The sequence below is a fragment of the Crocuta crocuta genome, unplaced genomic scaffold, assembly GCF_008692635.1.
Source record: "Crocuta crocuta isolate KB4526 unplaced genomic scaffold, BGI_CrCroc_1.0 scaffold92, whole genome shotgun sequence".
NCBI classification, from domain to species: Eukaryota; Metazoa; Chordata; class Mammalia; order Carnivora; family Hyaenidae; genus Crocuta; species Crocuta crocuta.
This window is the reverse complement of record NW_027528804.1, coordinates 4,910,288-4,934,453: the sequence shown is the minus strand read 5'-3', so window position 1 is coordinate 4,934,453 and position 24,166 is coordinate 4,910,288. Positions and strand designations below refer to the sequence as shown.

The 24,166-nt window shown below is 38.8% G+C and overlaps 1 protein-coding gene across 1 annotated transcript in view; it reads left to right on the top strand.

Moving 5' to 3' along the window:
* Positions 1-6,166: 6,166 nt before the first annotated feature.
* PPA2 (inorganic pyrophosphatase 2) overlaps positions 6,167-24,166 on the top strand; it is a 104,767-nt gene continuing 86,767 nt past the window's right edge. Inside the window, exons 1-2 of the mRNA XM_077755721.1 lie at positions 6,167-6,236; positions 23,977-24,158. Coding sequence (XP_077611847.1) covers positions 6,167-6,236; positions 23,977-24,158 — 252 coding nt within the window. The remainder of the gene's footprint in view (positions 6,237-23,976; positions 24,159-24,166) is intronic.

Genomic DNA, 24,166 nt, shown 5'->3' with positions numbered 1-24,166 from the left:
TCAACCCTATGAGGGAAAAAAATAACTCAGTGGACAAATCATTCTCCTCTTCTGAAATAAGGAGCTGATTACAGACAGGGGGCCTTGGGATTCATGTTTGTTTACCTAGTGCAGAGTTGTTAGATATGGGAGGGTGATCACTGATTTCACTTACGGTGACAGAGGTTTAGCATGGCACAGGTTCTGGGCTCTGAACAGGCTGGACTCTCAACGTGTTTGTTTGAATCAAAGGCCACTACTTGCTTTCTAGGGAGTTAGGACTCTTGGTTGCAAGTGATGGAAATGTAACTGAACCATGAACAATAAAGAGGATTTGTTAGAAGGGTACCAGTGAAGCTCCCAGAGCCAATGCAAGATTAAACAACCACCTCTTGGAAAGACAGGGATTAGAGCAGCTCCAGGAATTTTAGTAGCTTCAGGACCTGAAGATTTTAATGTCATTAGCACTCCCTATGTACTTCTTGTTCTTTCTGCTTCTCACTGTTGCAGACAGTTTTCTCATATCATAGATTGGTGGGGCATGGCTCTGGATGCATGTATTTATTACTTACTGCTCCAGTTTTAACAATCCAAAGGAAAGTCTCTGACTGGCCTGGCTTGAGCTGAAAGCCTGTGTTTAGCTTTGCCTAGTCATGGAGACAAGACCACACAGCTTCCATTGGACCATATGCTAGAGTGGGAGTGGGCACAGAAGAATCGGTCCTTAGAGAAAAGGTGCATCAGTGTCTGACTACTGGGGACATCACTTTGGGCCAGGTGATCATACCAACTAATGTCTACTGTATATATTTCCTGAAGAAACTCCTAAGTTTCTCTGACTCGAAGAACCTCACGTTTTCAGGTTTAGGCAAATCTAATATGAGGAAGGAAGGAAAACTCTTTCAGCATTCTAAATAAACACCTGAAGATATAATACCTCTACAACCTGAGTTTTAAACCATCCCAAAATGGTCCCCTGCAACTCTTAGTCAAAGAAAAAAGGCAGGAGAGTTGGGTCCCACCTGAGCCACTGGCAACCTGAATACGCCAATTCTGTTGGAGAGAACTATCCAGGGTGACAGATATTTTCTTAGAGGAAGATGAGCTTTGAAATCTGTTTGTTATTCATGACATCTAAACAGTAGTGAGGAGGGGTGAGAATGGAGTCTGACAGCGTGAGGGCCATTTGATTGCCTGGTACTTTCATGGTTGGGAGTATAGGAGTTTATCACTTGGGAACTTTCCTCACAGTTATTAAGTAAAAGAAAAGGGAAGTTTCTTTTCTTTTTTTAAGTATGTTTATGTGGGAAGACACATCTTCTAGTACACAGCCCATTTTATTGCAATTTATAAATTCCCTTCTGCAGTAGGTGCACAGGCTGCTTAATGTGATTTAAATACAATACACAGAAGGTATCATCTGCTAACTTCACTTGCTTCTGTGATGAAATGGACTTTAAGCCTGTGTTAGTCAGGATTCTTCAGAGAAACAGAATTTGTAGGATATATATAGAGAGATTTATTATGATGGGTTGGCTCATACAATTATGGAGGTGGAGAAGTACCATGATGTGCTATCTGCAGACCGGGCCCAGGAAAGCTGATGGTATAGTTCCAGTCCAAACCCAACGGCCTGAGATCCAGGGAAGAACCAGGTGGCCAGTGTAAGTCCTGGTCTGAGACTGAAGGCCTGAGAACCAGGAGCACTGATGTCCAAGGGCAGGAGAGGATGATGCCCCAGCTCAAACAGAGAAAGCAGATTCACCCTTCTTCTTTTTTTTTTTTTTATATATATTTTTATTTATTTCTAGGAGAGAGAGAGAGAGACAGCGTGAGCAGGGGAGGGTCAGAGAGAGAGGGAGTCACAGACTGAAACAGGCTCCAGGCTCTGAGCTGGCAGTCAGCACAGAGCCCGATGCGGGGCTTGAACCCACGAACCGCGAGATCATGACCTAAGTGAAAGTCGGACGCTTAACCGACTAAGCCACCCAGGCGCCCCGTGATTCACCCTTCTTCTGTCTTTTGGTTCTACTTAAGCCCTCAACAGTTTGCATGATGCCCACCCACATTGATGAGGGCATCTTCTTTCCTCAGTCTACTGATTCAAATGCTAATCTCTTTGGAAACACCCTCATAGACACACCTGGAAAAAATGTTTTACCAATAATCTGGGGACCCATTAGCTCAAGTTGACACATAAAATTGACCATCATAGGCCTATAAAGGGAATTTCAATCAAGGATGTCTCAGAAAACGAAGAAAAATCCCAAGGTTTCACTGACTTGTCAAATCATGTATTACCAGGGAAGGTCTATTAATGTGCTGTGTAACACTTGCGCTGAAGGTGAACGTCAGTAAAAACTAACATTAGACTGCTCTGCAACCACGGTTTATAAATTAGGCATATGGATATTAGATAATGTCTCAGTGATGATTACTGACCATTTTTGAGTCAGTCTAAAGATGCTAATACATGCTGCACCTTTACCATAAACTAGCTATTGTGCTATGAGATTTATGTATATAGTGGCCATCTAAGGAACGATTATGCCATTACTCCTGCCTGTTGTGGGTATTGTGCCCTTTCTGATGGAATCTACTATTCTCCTCTCTGGGCTGTGTAGTACATATAAGAGCTACCGTCTCACAGACCATGCCACTGGCCATGTCTGGTTGATTCAAGGAAGGTAACTTGACCCGAAAACAGCCAGTTAGAGCCCATCACTGAGAATTTTGAATTTAAGACCAGAGAGCATATGGTCTTAGGAAGCAAAGAATGTCATATTTGGGAGCAATTAGCAGCTGTGGTTCTGCTTTACTAAGGAAATGCTAAAGAAGAATAATATTGATACACCAAGAGAAATAGTTAAAATACATGGGGCGAGAACAAGAGAAAAAGAGCCCTGGAGCTACTTAAAGACCTGGGTTTCAGTTGTTTTTAAGGGTCATCTGTGTCCTTGTGGTTTAGTTGTTAAATATTTCCTTTGTCGTACGCAATATCTTATCAACTAACTTCCAGTTTTTCTTAGTTTGGGTTGTATTCTGATCACTTGTAACAAAAGCATAGGACTGACACCATGGATTATCTCATTTGGTTCTCTCAGCGTTTTGTGGTAGGTCCTGTTATTCCCTTTAACCAAGTTTAGAGAAGCTCAAGTCTCCTCCAAATCAAGCACCTTGTGAGTAGCAAAGACAGGCATCACAGCCCAGCCAACCTCAGCCACACCTTCCAAAACACAGAACTAATGAATTAGGACTATAAGATGAAGAATGATTTTTCAAACAACAAACTAGGACTTATGCATAGTAATAAGTATTTTCTTTTTTTGTTTGTTTGTCTAAAGAGGATATATATTTTTTCAAAGGTTAGTGTATTGGTTAACCATTGCTGCAAAACAAATCATCCCAAAATTCAATGGCTTAAAACAATCGTTATTTATTATTTTTCATGCATCTGCAGATGGGCTGAGGGTCAGCTGGTCTAGGCTGCACTCAGTTGAGGTAGCTCTAGTCCATATGTCATTTGTCCTCCTTGGACCAGCGGACTGACCATAATCAAGGCATAGTCTTCTCATGTTGATGGCAGAGACACAGTGAACAAACCCAAACATGTAAGCTCATTTAATGCCCCTACTTGTGCTATAATTACAAATATCCTTTAGTGCAAAAGGAGTCACATAGCTGAAATGACAGTCACAGAATGGCCAAATATACTCTGCCTCAAGGAACTGCAAAGATACATAAGAAGAGCATGGAGATGGGGAGGAATGAAGAATTTGGAGTGGTTAATGCAATCTACCACACAGCCAGTTATCACAAACGTTTTGGACTTTTCTTAGTGACAATGTTCTGGCTAATTATTCCTGTGGATTAGAAAGTCAAAAAAGGCTCCCCTAATGGTTCTGGATCATGCAGCTTCTCATACAGTTGCAGTCAGATGATGGCTGGGGTTGGAACAGAAGGAATGCTAAAGCAGATGGGTGCTGCCTGGGTATCTCGCTCTGCCTGTGGTCCTTTGACATGGGTTAGTGTGGGCTTCCTCACAACATGCTGGCCTTAGGGCACATGGACTGCTAACTTTAAAAACAAGGCTTAAGAGCAAATAATCTAGCTCAAGTTTTGAATCTAGTTCAAGCAAGCCTTGGAATTAATGTAACTTCATGTCTGCCACTTCTTTTTTTTAAGTTTATATACTTAATTTGAGAGAGAGAGGGAGAGAGAGAACAAGTAGGGGAGTGGCACAGAGAGGGAGACAGAGGGCCCAAAGCGGGCTCTGTGCTTATAGCAGAGAGCCCAATGTGGGACTCGAACCCACGAACCATGAGATTATGACCTGAGCCAAAGTCAGATGATTAACCAATGGAGCCACCCAGTCACCCCAAATATTCCTTTAATAATTTTTTATTTCTTATTTTTTTATTTTTGAGAGAGAGAGAGAGCGCATCTGCCACTTATTCTATTAATGATAAATAAGTCACAGCCTACTCAGACTCAAAAGGAGTATTAGACTTCACTCCTTGATAGAGGTGAGGCAAACCTCTAGGGCAAACGGAACAAAAGATTTTATTTTAGAAAATCTAATCGGCCACAGGCCATATGATAGACCAGGAGGTTGGACCTTGAGTCCTGGCTCTAGTCTGCCGTTTCCTAGCTATGTAACCTCAAACATCATCTGATCTGCCAGTGTTGGCCCACAGTAGGTATCACGTAAATATCAAATGAATGAATGAATGTCATAGAATGACTTCTTCAGGATTCAGTCTCTTTCCTGTATGCGACTAATAATACCCATGGAAAATCATGAAGAAGTCAGTGAGATGAGAGACTCGAAGATGTTTTGAAAATTTACAAGGGCAAACATCCACAGGTTTTCTTATCCTCTTTGTTCAGAGCCAATGGCATTCTTTTTGGACTATTCTCAATGATGCCAAATCTTTGTCCTCTGAATAATTTGGATTTTGGAAAGATGTGAAGGTCATCTGGAACAGGAAAAGACATATGATTTCACTGAGTAATAACATTCTGGGGTCTGAAATGAGATATTATTATAATTTGATGAGACTGATATTGTTAAAGTGGCTGGTAACCTGGTCTGGATGACATTTCCAAGAAAAGATTACTAAACATGTTTTGAGAGAAGGCAGGGAAATTGAAATAACTGTATGACAGCCACAAATGAAGGATAAATACTCATTTGAATGTTTAAGAATGAGATTAAATGCTTTATCATCTCCCTTGTCCAGCATCTTAGAAAAGAGTCAAGCTTCATTTCCAGGATGGGGAGATTTGAATTTTACCGGTGATCAGTTAAAAGAAAAGCCAACAGGAATTAAGTGAGAAAACTATATGGATAGGTAAGGACCCACTGTAGATTTCCAAAAGTCATAAGAAAACCACTTTAGTTCAGTCACTCCTAGATTTATCTTTTAAGGATCAATATCTATGTATTATTTTGTAATTACATATATTTTTTTCTTTTCGTAATCTTGTAGCCAGCTAATGGACATTTATTTTTAGGTATTATATATGAAGTTTTCTTTTACTTTCAAAAAACAAGTGATTTTTTAGTCACAGAAACAAAAATAATAAGAAGGAAAGTGATTTCAGCAAATGGAACTAATCCGTTACCAGCATTTTCTTTCTTAAAGACGTATGGTAGTGGTTGTTTTTCTCTAGGGAAACCTCATGTGACAAAGCGGATGGCACTGTGACATCAAAGCCAGTGAGAAAGAGTCTTAGCTGACTATTTAGGTAATTTTGATATTATTTTCACTTGGAGTAAAGCTTCGGAAAAAACATGTATTAAAGGAGAGAGAATGTAAAGGAATAAGATGAGAAATGAAATTACATGTAATGAATAATATTCCACATAAGATATAGATAGTAGGTGATATATATTTCATAAATGTACATACTAGAATTGGGTCAGAGCTTTTAAAAGCATATATACTAGAATTACGCACTGGATTAACATTTTAGCTGATTGCATACTGTCCTAAAAAGATCACTAATGGTCAGTACACACCCGCTCATTTCTCATCAAACCTGAAAGCTGGTTTCTTGGGTGACTTATGGTCTGCTTGACTTTGTGGGCAAGGCCTCCGTTTTCTTTCAGTTGCCCATTCCCCCGTTCTCCTTCTTCAGATGAGGCCAGACTCAGGCCCAGACAGTTAGCTCAGCCGCCCACATGTCACTGCTGATTGAGCTGCTGGCTCCTCCGGCAGACAAAGAGGGTCTTGCTGGCAGCAGCCTGAAAGGTAGTTTTTAGCCCTGGTTCATCTTGTATGAGAAGCTTTGTTGAACATAGGACCCATGGATCATCTTCACCTTGGTAAGCAAAGCTGCTTTCCATAGAATAACCAGGATGTTAATGGCTGCTCCCTCGCTCCAAGTCCTTAGAGAGTACACATCCTACGCTCTAGGAAACCTCTCCTTGGGGGGCTTATCACCTGAGAGCCAGATGGGTCTGAAGAGGGTCATTTATTACACAGAATGCATTTCTCCAATTATAACTACTGCCATGAACATCTTTTGATTGAAAGTATGTTAATTAAGACATACTGCTTCCCGTTAAAGATATTATCACTTATTTGCAACAGCAAAGTCCCTTATCTTGAAAAATATAATGTTGTCTATATGGGAAAAGTATCTTAGAATCAAGTAGCTTAGAAGGGAAGTCAAAAAAAGACACAATAAACTAGCTTTAGAAGTGTTGTTGTAACTACAAAATTTGTTCAGATCTGTTGCATCACACCAGGCACCACTGAGCACATGAGTTGCATTATTTTCATATTTTACAATAAAAGAAAAACTCTTCAACAAAAGGGAAATAAATGAAACACACTCAAATATAGTGACAGATATTGGTTTTCCTAATAAAAAATTTTAAAATGATATAATATTTAGTTGTTTTGAAAGTACACAAACATTTTAATTTTTTCTTAATTGCTGCTTAAAAATATAGACCACTACTGCTTCATGGCCTCCAAATTATAGCCTCACTGACCTTCCTAACCTTATTTCCATTTTACTTTTAATTCATTTTTCCTCAGCTTCACAGTTCTTTTTTTTTCCCATTACTAAATGTTTATTTATTTATTTATTTTTGAGAGAGAGAGAGAGAGAGAGAGAGAGAGAGAGTAAGCACACATGCTGGGGAGGGGGCAGAGAGAGAGGAATAATCAGTGCAGAGCCCCATGAGGGGTTGGATCTCACGAACTCTGAGATCAGCACAAAGCCTGGTGCGAGGCTCAGTCTCACGAACTCTGAGATCATAACCCAGAAGTCAGATACTTAATCACCTGAGCCACCCAGGTGCCCCCACAGTTCTTCTTAATTTCTTTTCCCCCTCCATGCCCAGTAATCCTTGTCTTTCTTCTTCTTAGACTCTATCTTCTGATGTACTGGATTTGTTCTTTCTCTTCCTCCCTGGAAATCATTTTCTATCTTAGCTTCTCTACCTTTCCTGTTAACTTAATAATCATAGGAGAGCCATCTGTTTTCTACCATTTTGCTGCTACTCCCAATGCTCTTACTGTATCTTACTCGGATTCTTTCCATGGCCTCCTAATCAGACTCCTAGCTGCCATATTTGCTCCCCTCCAGTTGATTGGCCACACTTCAATTAAGGTGGTGGCTATAAAGCAGGAAGTGAATCACAGCACTCTGTGCATAAAACCTCTTACTGGGTTCCCATTGCATATAGGATAAATTCCCAAATTCTTAAAATCTCCCGTAAGGTTCTATCTGACCTGTCTACAACTCTCCTGTATAGTTATTCACTGTCATCCACCCAGGATGGACTGTGTCTTAATCCTATCTTCTTCCTTGTTTGTTTTTTTCTGTTTAAATTTAATTTTTTTTTTTTTAATGGGAGAGGGTCAGAGTGGTAGTTAACTCTTAACGAGTGTTTAAAAGGCAGATGTCCACATAGGGGTAGATGAAGCTCTGAAAATGCTTAGCTATCTTGGAAGGCATCACTTTTGCTGAAAGATCATCCAAAGCCTTTTTAAAAACCTAAAATAACACACGGTAATTATAATAACAATAAAAAACCACCCAGAAGTAAGTTTCAAAAAAAAAGTCCTTCCAGATTTTCCTCTGCATTTATTAGCATATATGTAAACAGAGGTAAGTTCTTTTTTGGAAAAACAAACAAAAATTATAATTCCTTTCCCAGAAATAGCTGAACCTCAAAATAGAAGGCTAGAATAAGAAACAATAGGTGTTGGCAAGAATGTGGAGAAAAAGTCATCCTAGTGCACAGTTGGTGGGGATGCAAACTGGCACACCCACTGTGGAGGATAGAATGGAGGTTCCTCAAAAAATTAAAAATAGAACTACCCGACGATCCAGTAATTGTACTATTGGGTATTTACCCAAAGAAAACAAAAACACCTCAAAAGGATATATGCACCCTATGTTTATTGCAGCATTATTTACAGTAGCTAAATTATGGAAGTAGCTCAAGTGTCTATCGGTAGATGAATGGATAAAGAAGATGTGTGATTGATATATGTGTGTGTGTGTATAAAAAATGCTGTGATGATGTGCATATATATACACACTATATATATGTATATATATAGGAATATTACTCAGCCATAAAAAGGAATGAAATCTTACCATTTGCAATGACATGAATGGAACTAGAGAGTACTTTGCTAAGTGAAATAAGTCAGAGAAAGACAAATACCATATGACTTCACTCATGTGGGATTTAAGAAACAAAGCCAACAAACAAAGGAAAAAAGAGAAAAACCAAAAACCAGATTCTTAACTATAGAGAACAAACCATCAGAGGGAAGGTTGGGAGTGGGGCAGAGATGGGGAAAATGGGTGATGTGAATTAAAGAGTACACCTTTCAATAAGCACTGGATGATGCATGGAATTGTTGAATCACTATATTGTACACCTGAAATTAATATAACACTATATATTAACTATACTGGAATTAAAATAAATAATTTAAAAAAATGTAGAAGATCTGATTGCATAGGGAAGCCAACTGAAAGCTCTAAAAGAGGGGAAAAGACTTGATATCAGCAAAGCAGTATCTAAAAGTCAACTCCATCAGTGTGGACTTGCCTAAAATAATCTGATTCAAAAGAGCAACATTGTTAGCAGCTTTTTTCTTTTTTTTTTTATTTTTAATTTAATTTTTTTTATTTTTTTAANCTCTTGATTCCCTTGCTTTTGGGGATGTGTCCAGTAAGAAGTTGCTTGTTAGCATCTTTCTTAAGCCGCTTGTATTATTTTAAAAAAAAATTTTTTTTGAAATTGAATGAATAAGAATAAAAGGTTAGAAATTGAGATGTATTTATGAGGAACCCCTGTAGAATCTTGTTTGCTTTTCCTGCAGACTCTGGGCACAGTCACATGATCAGTCCATTTCAAAATTACTTTAATTTAGCTCCCCCTCACCCCACCCAGTGTGGAAACGCCATCTTCGTTACTGCAAACTCTGATACACTGTCCAACAGGGCTGCCCCTGCACTCAGGAAGCCAAATCACATGGAGAGGGGCCATTGTCCAGAAATCCCAGGAGGAGCGCGCGGCAGTATAACAATACCTCCATCAACTATGGGTATCACCAGTCATTAAACTTTGGCCAATGCATCGCACAACACAGCTAAAAGGCTTCTCATTCTAGTTGGCATTTTCCTTATTGCTGACAGTGGTTGAGCATCTTTTTATATCAGTAATTTGTGATTTTTCTGTAAATTGCCTACTTTTGCCTTCTACTCTGTCTGCTATTGGGATATTTTTCTTTTTATTGATTTTTAAGGCTTTTATAAAATTGAATATTGTAATATTCATGGAGAGGTGCAACTCAGATCCCCCTTCAAAGAGGGACTTGTGTCTTTAACTGCACGGAACACTGTTAGCATGGAGTCTTCAACTTTTTTTTTTTTTTTCAGAGTTGACATCAACTGCAGAAGCACCTTGCCCAAGGTCACAACCTCTACCAAAATGGCTTACATCCAATAGAGGAAAGGTCATAAAGGTCCAGCCATTCTGACCCATTAGAAGGCAGTTCTGACTGGCCCTGTTACCTCTAGCACTCCTGTGTGGTCAACCAAAGCTGCTATTTGGGTCTACGTTGCATCTGAACTGAAATCCTGAGTCCTTCCCCTGCCTTCCACAGAGATTGAGTCTAAGGGCACTTCCTAAAAAATATTCTGTCTCTGCTTCTGCTTCCTGGAGAATCCATCCTGTGAAAAAAAAATACATTTTATATATCATGGCAAATATTTCCTTAGAAAAATTCCTTAGGCAAATATTGCCTCAGGATCTTTGCACATTCTTTTCCCTACAGCACTTTTCCCTTGGCTCTCTCCCCTACTTCTTTTTTTTTTCATAATGTATATTTATTTATTTTGAGAGAGAGAGAGAGAGAAAGAGAAAGAGAGAATCCCAGGCTCTGTACTGACAGAGCCTGACATAGGGCTCAATCCCATGAACTGTGAAATCATGACCTGAGTCCAAATCAAGAGTCCAATGCTTAACTGGCTGAGCCACCCAGGCACCTGTCTCTCTCTTACGTCTTTAGGTATCAGCTAAAATGTGATATCCTTACCAAAGCCTCACATGATCTCCAACCTAAGTCAAGTCTTCATATTATTTTCTGTCATGGCTTCGTGTATTTTCCTTTACAGCACTTATCTGTTTTTTTTTTTAAAGTTTTATTTATTTCTGAGAGAGAGAGACAGCATGAGTAGGGGAGGGTCAGAGAGAGAGGGAGATACAGAATCCAAAACAGACTCCAGGCTCTGAGCTGGCAGTCAGTACATAGCCCGATGTGGGGCTGGAACCCATGAACTGTGAGATCATGACCTGAGCCAAAGTCGGATGCTTAACTGACTGAGCCACCCAGGTGCCCCCACTTATCTCAGTTTTTAATCCTATCACTAGATTTATGTGATTATTTCTTGAATGCCTGAACTATTTACTAGACTATAAACACTGTAAGGGCAGATATTTAAATTTTTTCCCATCATTCTCTTATTCAGTTACTATCATACTTTCTGATATGTAGTACATCTTAAATAAATACTAGTTATATGAAGAGATGAATAAAGGAGTGAAGGTAAGAATGAGTTCTCTTTCTAGAAACATGATTTTCCAACAAGGAAAACACCTCAACTACTAAGTTTCTAACACAAACATTACTGACTGACATTATGAAACCATTTTGCATTCTTTCTGGACCCTAATATTCTTTTGTGGCATAGGCAAGAGGTTTGATTATAAATTAATCCTGTCCATATTTTCTTGCAGTGGATTACTTGAAATTTATTTGAAGGAATTGCCTTTAGAATGGAGGGTTCTTTTGAATCCAATTTTAAAACCATCATTCTATGTAATTAGAATAGTATAAATGGGGGGGGGATAGGAGTTCTATGGTTAAACCATTTAAAAACAAAATTAATTCCCATTGCTCAAGGCCTAAAGGGAAAATCTAGAAAGTGGGCAGGGAAATTGGGTTGTCTCATTAGATTTTGTTCAGGACCTATTATTACCAAATTAGTAGCTTACTCTTGAATTAGATTAGAGTATTACCATGATTACTATATTTATAATATTACAAGGAATTTATAATGTATCATTTGCAGCTGAAATTTCTCATGATTATTTTAGCTAGAAGCAGTAATAATACAATGAAGCAAAACTTTCTATTTTTTTTGTGCCATTTAACAATGTGTAGTTAAATCACATGTGATTCTTGGATGATGGATGAATTTTATTACATTCAATTTACTAATGAGCCAGAAAGACTGAAAGCTTAATACCAAATGTATTCTGCATATCACTGGGACTTGGTTAAAAACAACTCGATTGTCCTCTTTTCTACTTTTAAGAGATATATGGGCCTCAGAACATGGACTTATCATCACATATATATCTACAATCATTCAGAAAAGAATTTCCACTAACAACAACTTTTTTTTTCTCCTAGATAAGGGGGAATAAAACTAATTTCTCATCTTTGATTCATTTATGTCTCCATTAGCTAGGCGAGTCTGCTTCCTGGGCCATTTGTTTCATCAAAACTTGGACCAAAATATTTTTTAAATAGGGAAGAAAAAGATTTAAAAAATAAGTAGAGGACAGACTCTTATCTGTTCTTCAACCATGACAGTCTTAAAGAGAAATCCGGAATACCCATTTATGTTTTTCTTTGTCCTCTATTCTTCTATTCAGCTCTTAACCACTTCCACCAAAGCGCTTGTAAGGACAAAAGGGAAAGAATACATACCCATTCCCTTTACTGGTGCTTCCTATCAGTGTAAGTTGACATTTAATACTCAGTGTTCTGAGTAGATTTCAGGGGTCAGTAAACTTGGGTTTTAAAAACAGATTGCATCTTTATTTTCACTGACTTCTAACTAAAATTCAGCATTTTAAAAAATATTTTTATTTTATTTCTAGGAGAGAGAGAGAGAGAGAGAGACAGCGTGAGCAAGGGAGGGTCAGAGAGAGAGGGGGATACAGACTCTGAAATAGGCTCCAGGCTCTGAGCTGGCAGTCAGCACAGAGCCCGACGCGGGGCTTGAACCCACGAACCTCGAGATCATGACCTAAGCGAAAGTTGGACGCTTAACCAACTAAGCCACCCAGGCGCCCCTAAAATTTAGCATTTTAAATGTAGACAACAAACTCCACGTAGTGGGAGAACGGTCTATGCTTCTCTTCTGCGGGAGGAATGATAGGTACTTGTGATATCATTTCCTGATGGTACAGGTGTCTCTATCATTTACATCCATCACTACTTCAGAATTATGGTAGCGATTAGATCTGCTGCTGGATGGAGTCGCTTCGTGTCTCAGTGAAGAAGCAAGTGTGTTATTAGATCACAACGGTTTTTTTCTAAAGTATTTTTGTAGATCTATTTCAGCATCATGGGCTTACTCCTTAACAATGTATTTTAAGTATTTATAAACATTATTTTGAGAAGAGTTTCATAGGCTGCCTTAGACTACTAGGGTCCATGGAACAGAAATGGTTAAGAATTACTAAGCAGTTATTTTCAAACTTATTAGACCTAAGTTTTCTCTTTTTAAGAATAGAGGTGAAGTTCATATAATATGCAGCTAACCATTTTAACATGTACAATGCAGTGGCATCCAGTGCAGGTACAATATTGTGCAACCACTCCCTCTCCAGTTTCAAAACATTTTCATCACCCCAGAAGAACACCCCATATCCTTTAAGTAATCATTCACTATTCCTCCCTCCCCCCATTCTTCTGACAACTGCTAATTGTTTTTATGTCTTTATGGACTTGTCTAGTCTGGATAGATCATATAAAAGGAATCATAGAACACGTGACTTTTTGTGTCTGGAATCTTGCATTAATGCTTCTTTTTTAAAGTTTATTTTGAGAGAGAGAGTGTGTATGCAAACAGGGGAGAGGCAGAGAGAGAGAGGGAGAGAGAGAATCGCAAGCAGGTTCTGCACTTTCAGTGCACAGCCCAACACAGGGCTCGATCTCACAAACCATGAGATCATGACCTGTGCCGATATCAAGAGTTAGGCATTTAACTGACTGAGCTACCCAGGTACCCATAACATTAATGCTTTTCATGTTCACCCGAGAATGTATCAGAACTTTATTTCTTCTTATGGGTGAATGGACAAACTAAACTTTTCTTTTAATAGAAAGTATTTTGCAACAACGTCTTTACTCGCTTGAAATGAAATTGATAGGTGATAAAACCTACTACATGGGTAACTTCAAAAAATTGATGGAGTGGTTAACTATTTTATAAAGCAAACATAAAAGAAAAATAACTTGTAACCAAATCATATGTATTTCAATATGCAAATGCTCAGGCACTAGTATTAAAGACATTAAATAGTCCTATGCTTGCATCTACATGGAGAATCACCATACTATAATTAAGAAGCTATAAATGCAGACTAATATAGTATGTAATATTAAAGTCTCAAATACCATGCACATTTTAAAACAATGTAAAAAATATTTTGTGTTATATACAATATGCCATTAGTTTTTAGGCTGACATGATTTCTTTAAAAAACAGGTGTTGCACTCCTACAGATGTCTGATGGGACATTTCAGAGCAATGAGGGACATGGGACAACTTTTGTTTGTATAGGGCTTTCTTAAAGTGTTATAGCATGGATACTATAACCCTGGCTCCTGTGCACTGAGTGGTAGTAATGTTTCTCAATCACTGTAACACCAGAAAACACCCCGGCAATTTCCAAAAGGCCACTATGGGGGCATTGGTGACCCAAAGAGAACACGTGACTCAGTGTTTACTCCCTGAATCTTGACATTTCTCTGAAGATTTATGTTTTGTCCTTAAAATTAAATGCATATCTGTATTCTAGGATACAGTGTAAGGGTTCCTGCGTCAATATGTATGTAGCTCGCATGTACCTGAATGCATGGTGGCCAGTCTCCGTATACTGTATTTTCCTAAAGCATAAATCTAATTCCAAAAGTGTTAATGAGTAACACAGATGTCCCTGTAACTTTTCATAAGTATTTCATTTTTAATTTTTTAAAAATTTTAATGTTTATGTATTTTTGAGAGAGACAGACTGTGATGGGGGAGGGGCAGAGAGAGAAGAGGATACAGAATCTGAAGCAGGCTCCAAGCTGTCAGCACAGAGCCCGATGTGAGGCTCCAACTCACAAACTGTGAGAACATAACCGAGCTGAAGTCACATGCTTAACTGATTGAGCCACCCAGGTGCCCTCCTGTCCTTACAATGTTTAAAGAAAGTCTTAGGAAAGGGTTACATGTACAGCAAAACTTCTTCAAAATCCATTTGAAATCTCTGCTCTTTTTAACAAAGTCTCTCTCTTTCCCCAAATATCTATCCTTCAGCTCTGCCAGCCAGGCTGGCTTCAGATCTTTCCACAATTTTCTCTAAATCTTGCACCTTAACGTGCACCAAACAGAACAAACATTACACAGTAAAAGCCTGTAACCAAGTTTCCTGGTCCCTCCTCCAGAGAGGAGGCCGATCCTCCAAAGAGGTATTGACATTTTTCCTTCTGTTGCTTCATGGTAGAAAACAGTGGTTTGGCACTTTGGGTTTCATTTTTGAGGCTTCTGGGCTTTAGGAACAGACTTTAAGAATGCATGGGCCCTAGGGGCTCCTGGGTGGCTCAGTCGGTTAAGCATCATACTTCGGCTTAGGTCATAAACTCGGGGTTCCTGAGTTGGAGCCCCGCGTCCAGCTCTGTGCTGACAGCTCATAACCTGGAGACTGCGTCGGGTTCTGTGTCTCCCTCTCTCTATTCCTCCCTATCTCCCACTCTCCTCCCCCCCCCAAATAAATAAAGATTAAAAAACATTAAAAAAAAAAAAAAGAATGCACGGGCCCTGGAATCTGCCCTTTGCAGCCCTGCCCAGGAACCCCCACCCCACTCCCTGCTAAGTCAGTGACATTATGTCAGTGCCCCAAGATTGTACTGATGACGTTTTTGGGGGTTATGGTGGGTGATCCAGAGCCAATGACCAAGAAAAAATTCTTGAAGATGTCTTTGGTACAAAAAAGTGATGTTATTAAAGCTTGGGGACAGGACCCATGGTTAGGAAGAGTTGCACTGAGGTCATGACAGGTAACTCATTATATACTCTCAGGTTGGGAGGGGTCAGGGATACAGTAAGTCTCTAAGGAATTTTGGAAGCAAGGTTTCCAGGACTTTGTGGGGCTAGCTGTTGCTAGGGAAACACCATTTATTACCATTTAATAAAACTTCAGTCATGAGACCCTTTAGATGTATATCAGGAAGACATAAGCTTGGGGTATGATTGCCAGCATATATGTTAGGGCAGTTGAGATAAATGAAGTTGGCTTACATGATACTCAAGGTTGGGATAATATAAAGCTAAGGTTCTCTATTACTCCCAGCAAAGTGTCATCCTTGAGGCAGCTGAACTCCTAGAGGGAGGTTACTCTTCCGGTCTCAAGGACTCGTCATTGGGCTATAGGCAGGAAGGGAATTTAATTTCTCATTTGCCTTAATTTCTCATATTACCATTGCCAGATTCCAGCTCTGGCCAGGTCCAGGGGTTCCTGAAGGATGGACGATGTCAGCGAGGGAGGGAGTGAGAGGGCCCTGAGATTCTTTCTGATCACCAGGCAGGCATCTCTTCCCTATTGGTTTTGGCGTCTTTATTTATAGGTCAAACATTAACATGGCATCAGAAAATGGAATTTTTACAATGGATAGTTCTCTGTGATAAGATGTTTTGAAAAATGTACAGAAACAGGTTTTACAGAAGTAATCTTGCAGAACCACCCCAATTATAGTGAGGTTGAATAACTAAGAAAATATCCTGTTTTTCTCAGTGAAAAACAGGATAACATACACATTTTAATAACACTAAGATTAAGTCATAGATTAAGTTATAGATACTCTTAACCATCCTGATCACAGCTGTCAGGGTAAGGGAAGGTGTTTGTGGAATGTAGGCCTTAGGGAAGGGACTGCTGTACATCACCAGTTAACAAAGGTATATGTAGTAATTTATGTTCTGCTCTTATCTGTTCCTTCTCTCTAAGTTAGGCTCTTTGTCTCCGGGCAAGACTTGATTTTCCAGTTATATGCTTTATGGCACTGGAAAGCCAACCATACCTTTAAAGAATTTAGCTCATTTCCAATACATAGAATAGCCTCTTCGAGTGCATTTACCTTTGTGTCTAGTTTTTTGTCTATGATTTCTTGAATAGCTATGGCATGAGAGACATTTTTGGTTAGTTGATTTACATGTTGAGCTGTATGAACATCTTGGACTAACGCAACAGTAAAAACAGAATTGTACATGTAAAGGTCAATCTTGTATGAGTAAGGGTCATTAAGGGTCATTAGCCTCTTCATAGCTCAAGGAAAAGTATGGAGGGAAACAGGACCTGCTGGAGACACAATGTCTGTTCCCATAATCAAAAGAAGTTTGCACAATAAGTTCCAAGTCACTCCCGATACCAATCGACGAGGTACCTTGGGGGTTGGTGCTCAAGCAGAAATAATTCAGTGGGAGTGGATATTGGTCATCATCTGATTGGCAAGAGACCGTGCAAACTTGCTTTAACCTCCCAGAAGCTTTCTCGATTAGTGGGCTCAGAATGGCTCCCAACATACCATGGCAAGCACTTAAACTCTTTTTCTTTGTTCTTGGGTAGCCATGAGAGTCCGAGGAATATCACATATATTCCAACTGGGGGTGGGGGGTGGTGTGGCAGCCTCTATTTTTCCCCCAGCTTGCCCCTAGATCCCTTATCAATATAACGAAGCCTGTTCCTTAGTGTCTGGGGGTCTGGTTTCTGTTTCCTGACGTGCAGAGGTGTTCTGTTTTTTTTCTAGGAAAGTATGAATGATCATAGATATGCGAAGAAAAGGTAATCAATCATGCAGGCTAAGGTTGTTTGCTAAGCGTTGAAGACTACTAGATTGGCTGGCGGGCCAAGGTGGCTTCCTAATGACATGTATCCATCATTATGGAATCATATAGAGCAGTTTCACTGCCTTACAAATGCTCTGTGTTCCACCTGTTCATCCCTCCCTCCAACCCCAACCTCTGGCAACCACTGATATTTTTATTGTCTCCATAGTTTTGTCTTTTCCAGAATTCATACAGTTGGAATCCTACAGTATGTAGCTTTTCAGATGGGCTTCTTTTACTTAGCAATATGCATTTAAAGTTTCTGCATGTCTCTTCACAGGTTGAAAGCTCATTTTCTTTTCAGCACTGTCCTGATGGGCCACAGTTTATTTACCTATTCACCTTTGAAGGACCTATTGGTTGCTTCCCAGTTTTAGCAATTATGAACAAATAAAACATCCATCTGGAGGGTTTCATGTGGACATAAGTCTTCAGTTCATTTGATAAATACCAAGAAACAAGTGTACTGTAATATATGGTAAGAGTATGTTTAGTTTTGTAAGAAACCTCCAAATTGTCTTCCAAAGTAGCTGTAGCATTTTCTGTTCCCATTAGCAATTAATGAGAGTTCCTAGTGCTCTACATCCCGGAAGTAGTTGGTGTTGTCAGGGTTTGGATGTTTGGTTTTCCCTATTTTTTCATTTGTTTTCTCATGTTGAGTTTTGAGTGTTTTGGGTATATTTTGGATACGATTCTTTATTAGGTATGTGTTTTGTAAAAAATTTCTGCCAGTCTGCTTAAGATTTCAACTAGAATTCTCTTTTTTAAAAAAATGATTAATTAAGCAGAACTTTTTATTTCCAAACTCATCGAAGATCATTACAAACACAAATAAGTATCCTTTTAAAAGTGTCCCAAATTAAATCAAAGGTACATCATCAAAGTAAAACCTACTTGTGACATTAAAAATTCATTTAGGCCGTAATATTTTCACATTATTTTGTTTTTAATCATTTGCAAAATGTTCCAAAGATCACATTTAAACATTTTTTAAAAGACATTATGTAGTTTTCTTTTCTTTTCTTTTTTTTAAGTACAACCACAACTATTATACAGAGGAACTTAAGCAGATCAAGACCAACTCTGTTTCATATACAGGATGGGTCAATCTAATACACAACCCAACATGAATCTTTCCATAACAAGTTTCCTAAGAAATAGCTCCTATGTTTAGTGTTACAAATAAAACAGTCTTCTCATTTAGAAAAATCAGATGGTGGGGCACCTGGGTGGCTCAGCCAGTTAAGCGACCGACTTTGGCTCAGGTCATGATCTCACTATTGGTGAGTTTGAGCCCTGCGGCAGTCTCTGTACTGACAGCTCAGAGCCTGGAACATGCTTTGTATTCTGTGTCTCCCTTTCTTTCTGCCCCTCACCCTCTCACATTCTGTCTCTGTCTCCTTCCAAAGTAAATAAACATTAAAAAAATAGAAAAATCAGACGTCATTTGATTGATAAAGCCTATTCTTCCCCCCATTTTATACTTGTTGGTCTTCATTTAGAAACTGTAAATTCACAAGAAAAAAACAAGTTTTCTATGGTATAAAAATCTTAAGAGCAACAAATTACAAATATTCAAATTCTTAACAAACAAAATGTTTCCTTTCCCACAGTGTAAACATCCAGTAAATAAAATGAATATAATATTCCAGGCATATAGAAACACCAGTAATTCGTTTACGAAAGAGGTGTATTTGGTGGTAATATCTGTGCTTGTCTTACATATAAAAGAACTTTACCAAAAGAATCAGGCCATTATTACTTAAATAGTAATACTATTTAAAGTATTACTTAAAGTCTACTCCTTCACCCAGTTTCCTTATCTGAGTAGAAATTCATCAATCTTTATAGAATTTTGGCTATAGCCCCAGGCCACAGGAAAGGTGTGAAATATCTAAAGTCATTTGGCCAGAGAAAAGTGTTTTCTTGTGACGCGGAGGCAGTTATTCATCACGTTGTACTTAGAAGCACTCCCCAGTGAACTTCTTCCCTACAGCCTTTAGGATAAATATGCACAGGAATCTGGGCTCCCCAGAAGGGATCGCTTCCAGCTGGAACATCTGAACTTACACCTTAAACTTAGAGGGCATCTTCCCAGGCGTTCTGCACGCAGTTAACTGCTGAAGCTCTGTAGCTGCCTGGGGTGAGCCCTTGACCCTCTCCATGCTGGCCCCCAGCTAGAGCTGCTGCACACAGTGCTGCAGGGTGTTCACGCTGACCCTGGAAGACATGGCCGGCCGTGCTGGGCTCCGAGGGCCTAAAATTCTCCTGTAATATCATTTCATTTGGCTTTTAGAGTCAAACTTACTACGTATTTTTTTTTCCTTAGTAATATAAGGAACTTAGTTTAAATACTTCATAAGTAACAGTTCATGGAATATTTTCACAACATTTTGAATGAAATTATATAGGTAGTAAAGAGGGGGCCTTCAATTAGTCTGAATTTCTCCTAATAAATTTTTCTTTGCAAGAAGAAGAAAATTAAGATGAGAATTAAATTCAGCTAGAACTGGGAAACATTGACAAAAAAGAATATTCGCGGTTTAAATAAGATGGAGATTTATTTCTCTCTCATGTAGAAGTCCAAAGGTATGTAGTCTAGAACTATATGGCAGCCCTGCTTCACAAAGTCCTGTGGGGTGCAAGCTTCCTTCATCTCACAGCTCCATTCACCAAAAGTGTGGCTCTTATCTTCATGGACAAGGTAGCATCCAAGTTCTAGGTAGCAGAATGCAAAACATGATGAAGAGGAAGAGATAAAGGATGAGCTATCTGCCTCCTTCTTCACACCCCAGCTTTATTGAGGTATAATTGACATATAACATCTTGTAAGTTTAAGGTGTACAGTGTGATGATTTGATACATGTATATATTACAAAATAATTATCAAAATAAGCTTAGTTAATAGTTTCACTGCTTGACATAATTACCTTTTTAGTCTGTGTGTGTGGTGAACACATTTAAGATATCTTGCTATTCTCTTAGCAATTTTCAAGTATATCATACAGTATTATTAACTATAGTCATCATACTGTATGTTATATCCCTAGAAATTATAACTGGAAATTTGTACCTTTTGACTACCATCTCCCTATTTCCTCCACCCTCTAGTCTCTGGCAGCTACTATTCTACTCTTTCTATGAGTTTGCCCGCTCCCCCTGCCTTTTTTAAAATGTTGCCACAAACATTTATAATTGAGACCATGCGATATTTGTCTTCAAGGTCTATCCATGTTGCCACAAATAGCAGGATTCCCTTCTTTCTCATGACTAAATAATACTGTTGTGTATATACGTATACCATATTTTCCTAAGGAATGTTCCTAGATGTCCCACTGGGTGGACTTTAGTTGTATGGTCACACCTGTTGTAAGGAGAGCTGGAAAGTACCATTTTTATTTGGAAAAGTCAAAAATTCTTTTGTTATAAAAGAAGGGGAGTACTGATGTTGGGGGACTATTAGGCTCTATCACCCACAAACTTATTCAATCATTTTGCTGTATTTCTCACTATTTTGTTATTTCTTTCTTTTACCCATTTTTACTTATTTGTTTTTGAGAGTGCAAGCTGGGGAGGGGTAGAGAGGAGAAAGAATATTAAGCAGGCTCCATGCCCAGTGCAGAGACCAACATGGGGCTCTATCCCATGACCATGAGATCATAACCTGAGCCGATATCAAGAGTTGGTCACTTAACTGACTGAGCCACCCAGGCACCCCTCTTTTACCCATTTTTAAAATTATTATTCTTATTTTTCATTTTTAAGAGTTCTTTATTTAAACATTATTAAACTACTTTTTAAAAAGTTTTTTAGTTATTTATTTTGAGAGAAAAGGAGGGAGAGAGCAAGCACGATTAGGGGAGGTGCAGCAAGAGAAGGAGAGAGAGAGAGAATCCCAAACAGCCTCCACACTCTCAGCACAGAGCCCAAGGTGGGGCTCAAACTCACAAACCTTGAGATCATGACCTGAGCTGAAACCAAGAGTTGGATGTTTAACAGACTAAGCCACCCAGGCATCCCTGTCATATTTTGATTGGCTAGCAAGCATGAGCAATAGCAATGAGTAATTTTTTAGGTCTGTTCATTTATCATGTTATAGGTAAGGATAATAATGACTTTTAGAGACATATGCTGCTTTTACAAAATATCATTACATAGATGACTACTCCATAATTCCAAAATTCTTTCATTTCCCATTTGGATAATCCAGCATTTTGGAAAATGACAACTCTATCCAAGATAGATTTTGTGTTACACTTACTGATGCTAAAATCAGAAACAGAACTGGGATCTTGAATTATCTCATTTTTTTGTAGCTCCAACACCTATCTAGCACAGTTTCACAGCTGTGGAAAACACTGATTTGTCTCCGTGGGGTTTGTCTTGTTGAAAGATCTGAACTTCAAAGGTTAATAGAACAACTAAACTTTTTTTTTCTACATGAGGAAACAATAAAATTATACAACCACTGTGACATACGCACAAAAGAAATCCCGCTCCCCTACTTTTATGGGAGAGTCTGCCTTACAGGTTAGCTTAATGAAGCTGACACATTACAAAGCTACCACTGTTGACAAAAACATTTTAGGATCCACGATCCAAGTAGAGGGTCTTAATGGTTATTGACAATATCTTCTAGAGACCCTTTCTGGAAATTGAGTAGACCAGTCTTGTAATTTTAACTGTCATTAAAAAATTGGTGACATTGAAAGAACTCGGGTGCTCAGTGGGAAAGAATATGGACCCAGGTCCCAGTTGGAGTAGAAATGTGAAGAATTCCCACAGACCTTTCCAAGGAAGCTGGACTGTTGGGAAAGAAAATGACATTTGTGGCAGACTGCAGTTTGTCCTCCAAGATTCATTTTTCCCTTTGTCTGTAGTAGTATGGCTCCTACTTTGTATCTGGGCCTCTGATAACCCAGAAAAAAGGATCCTGGTTGGAGCTGTAGTAGTCATTTTGAACTATTAGGATGAATTTAGCAATGGAAATCAAACACAGAAGAGCAATGAGATAGAAATAACTTGGCCCTCTAATATGGGAAAGCCCTGTTTCACCTGCTTCCAGACATTTATGTTGATCAAAATCCTGACCACCACCTAGATATAAGTACTATTCTCTATCTACAAAGTTACATGATGGCTATAGAGTCGTCTTGGTAACATTTCAGATTACAGAATTTTATAAATTTGTTTCAGCCAATTTTAATTTTAATTTTAATTTTTTTATAGTTTATTTTTTAGACAGAGAGAAAGCATGAGAGGGGGAGGGGCAGAGAGAGAGGGAGACACAGAATCTGAAACAGTCAGCCAATTTTTAAAAATCTTGTCTTGTTAATATTGAGAACCAGAGGGTGTACTCGTAGATATGGAACAGAGGGAAAGAAACTATTTAGACTAGAATCAGATCCATAATTGTGGCTTAATCAATATAATTTAATTAACATAATCTGTGCAGAGATGTTTGTCTTATAAGATGTAGGATTTTAAATTAGAATTTGATTTTTCATGAATTTATGTATTCATTGAGCACAGTAGCATTTCACTTAGAAGCCAATTTTTATTACAGTACTTTAAGAGATTATTTTAAAAATGCCTTATCTTTTCATTAAAACCATTTCACTTAGTTTTTGCAAAGATCTTAAATGCACTTTTTTTTGCCTATTTCTGTAATATTGCTAACCTTTTTGCTTTCACTTTTAAACTGAATAAGATATTTAATTTTCTTTAAGTTTTAATTTTTAATGAAAAAATCTTTTTTACTGCTTTCTTCTGGATTCTCTTACTCTGATTTATTGTGAGAATTGAACTCCATGTTGACAAGGAGGTAATTGATGATCTTAAGAAGGTGGAGGAAGCTCATTTGAATTGAAATAGGGAAAGAATGTGAAGAAGTGAAGATACTGCCTAGTGACAACTATTTTCACAAGTTTTTCTGGAAAGGGAATAACTAGAATTTCACATGCTAATAGAAAAATTTGGTAAAAAGGGACTTCCAGGAGCAATTTACCTCCACAACAAAGGAGCCATTATTTTATGCAGGGCATGCAGCTACAACCTGCAAGGATACTAAATCTTAATTCCAAAGTGTTGGCACATTAATAATCCAGTGGGTTGGTCAGGGTGAAATATGTTCACAAAGATAGGAGTACAGTAGCAAGTGCCACTGTAGAAGTGAAAATGGAAGAAAAAGAACGGCTAAATCACCTCCAGTTTGGTTAAATAGGAAAGGCTTCATGGAGGAGATAGCATTTGAAAAAGTTAATGTTTTTTTGCTCTCTAAGTCAGTGTCAAGGTCAAATCTTCACAAGGGCTGATCATGACTTATGATGTGTGTATGTGTGATGTTTGTCTCCTACATTGGACAGGATCTAGAACAGCGCCTGGCACATAATTATCACTCAATATTGCATCATTATAATAAAAGATAATATTATGATGGTAAATATTGACTGGATTGGTGAAGGCATGAATGCATATACGGGTGGTGGATGCCGTCTTATTAATCTTTGATTACACTGCTCACACAGTGTACCTTACTGACAATTTGCTGGGCACTCCCATTTCTAGGATACAGTCTCCAGGGCCAGCCAGAGATTGGCTGGGGCGGGAGATCTAGAGCCCGACCCGGGGCCGGAGTGTTGACTCCGGCCAGCAGGGGGCGCCGGCGCGAGGCTCGGCTAGGAACCCCAGCACCGCCCAGCGCAGAGTCCGCCCGCCGTCTACGCCATGCGCGCGCTGCTGCCGCTCCTGCGCACGG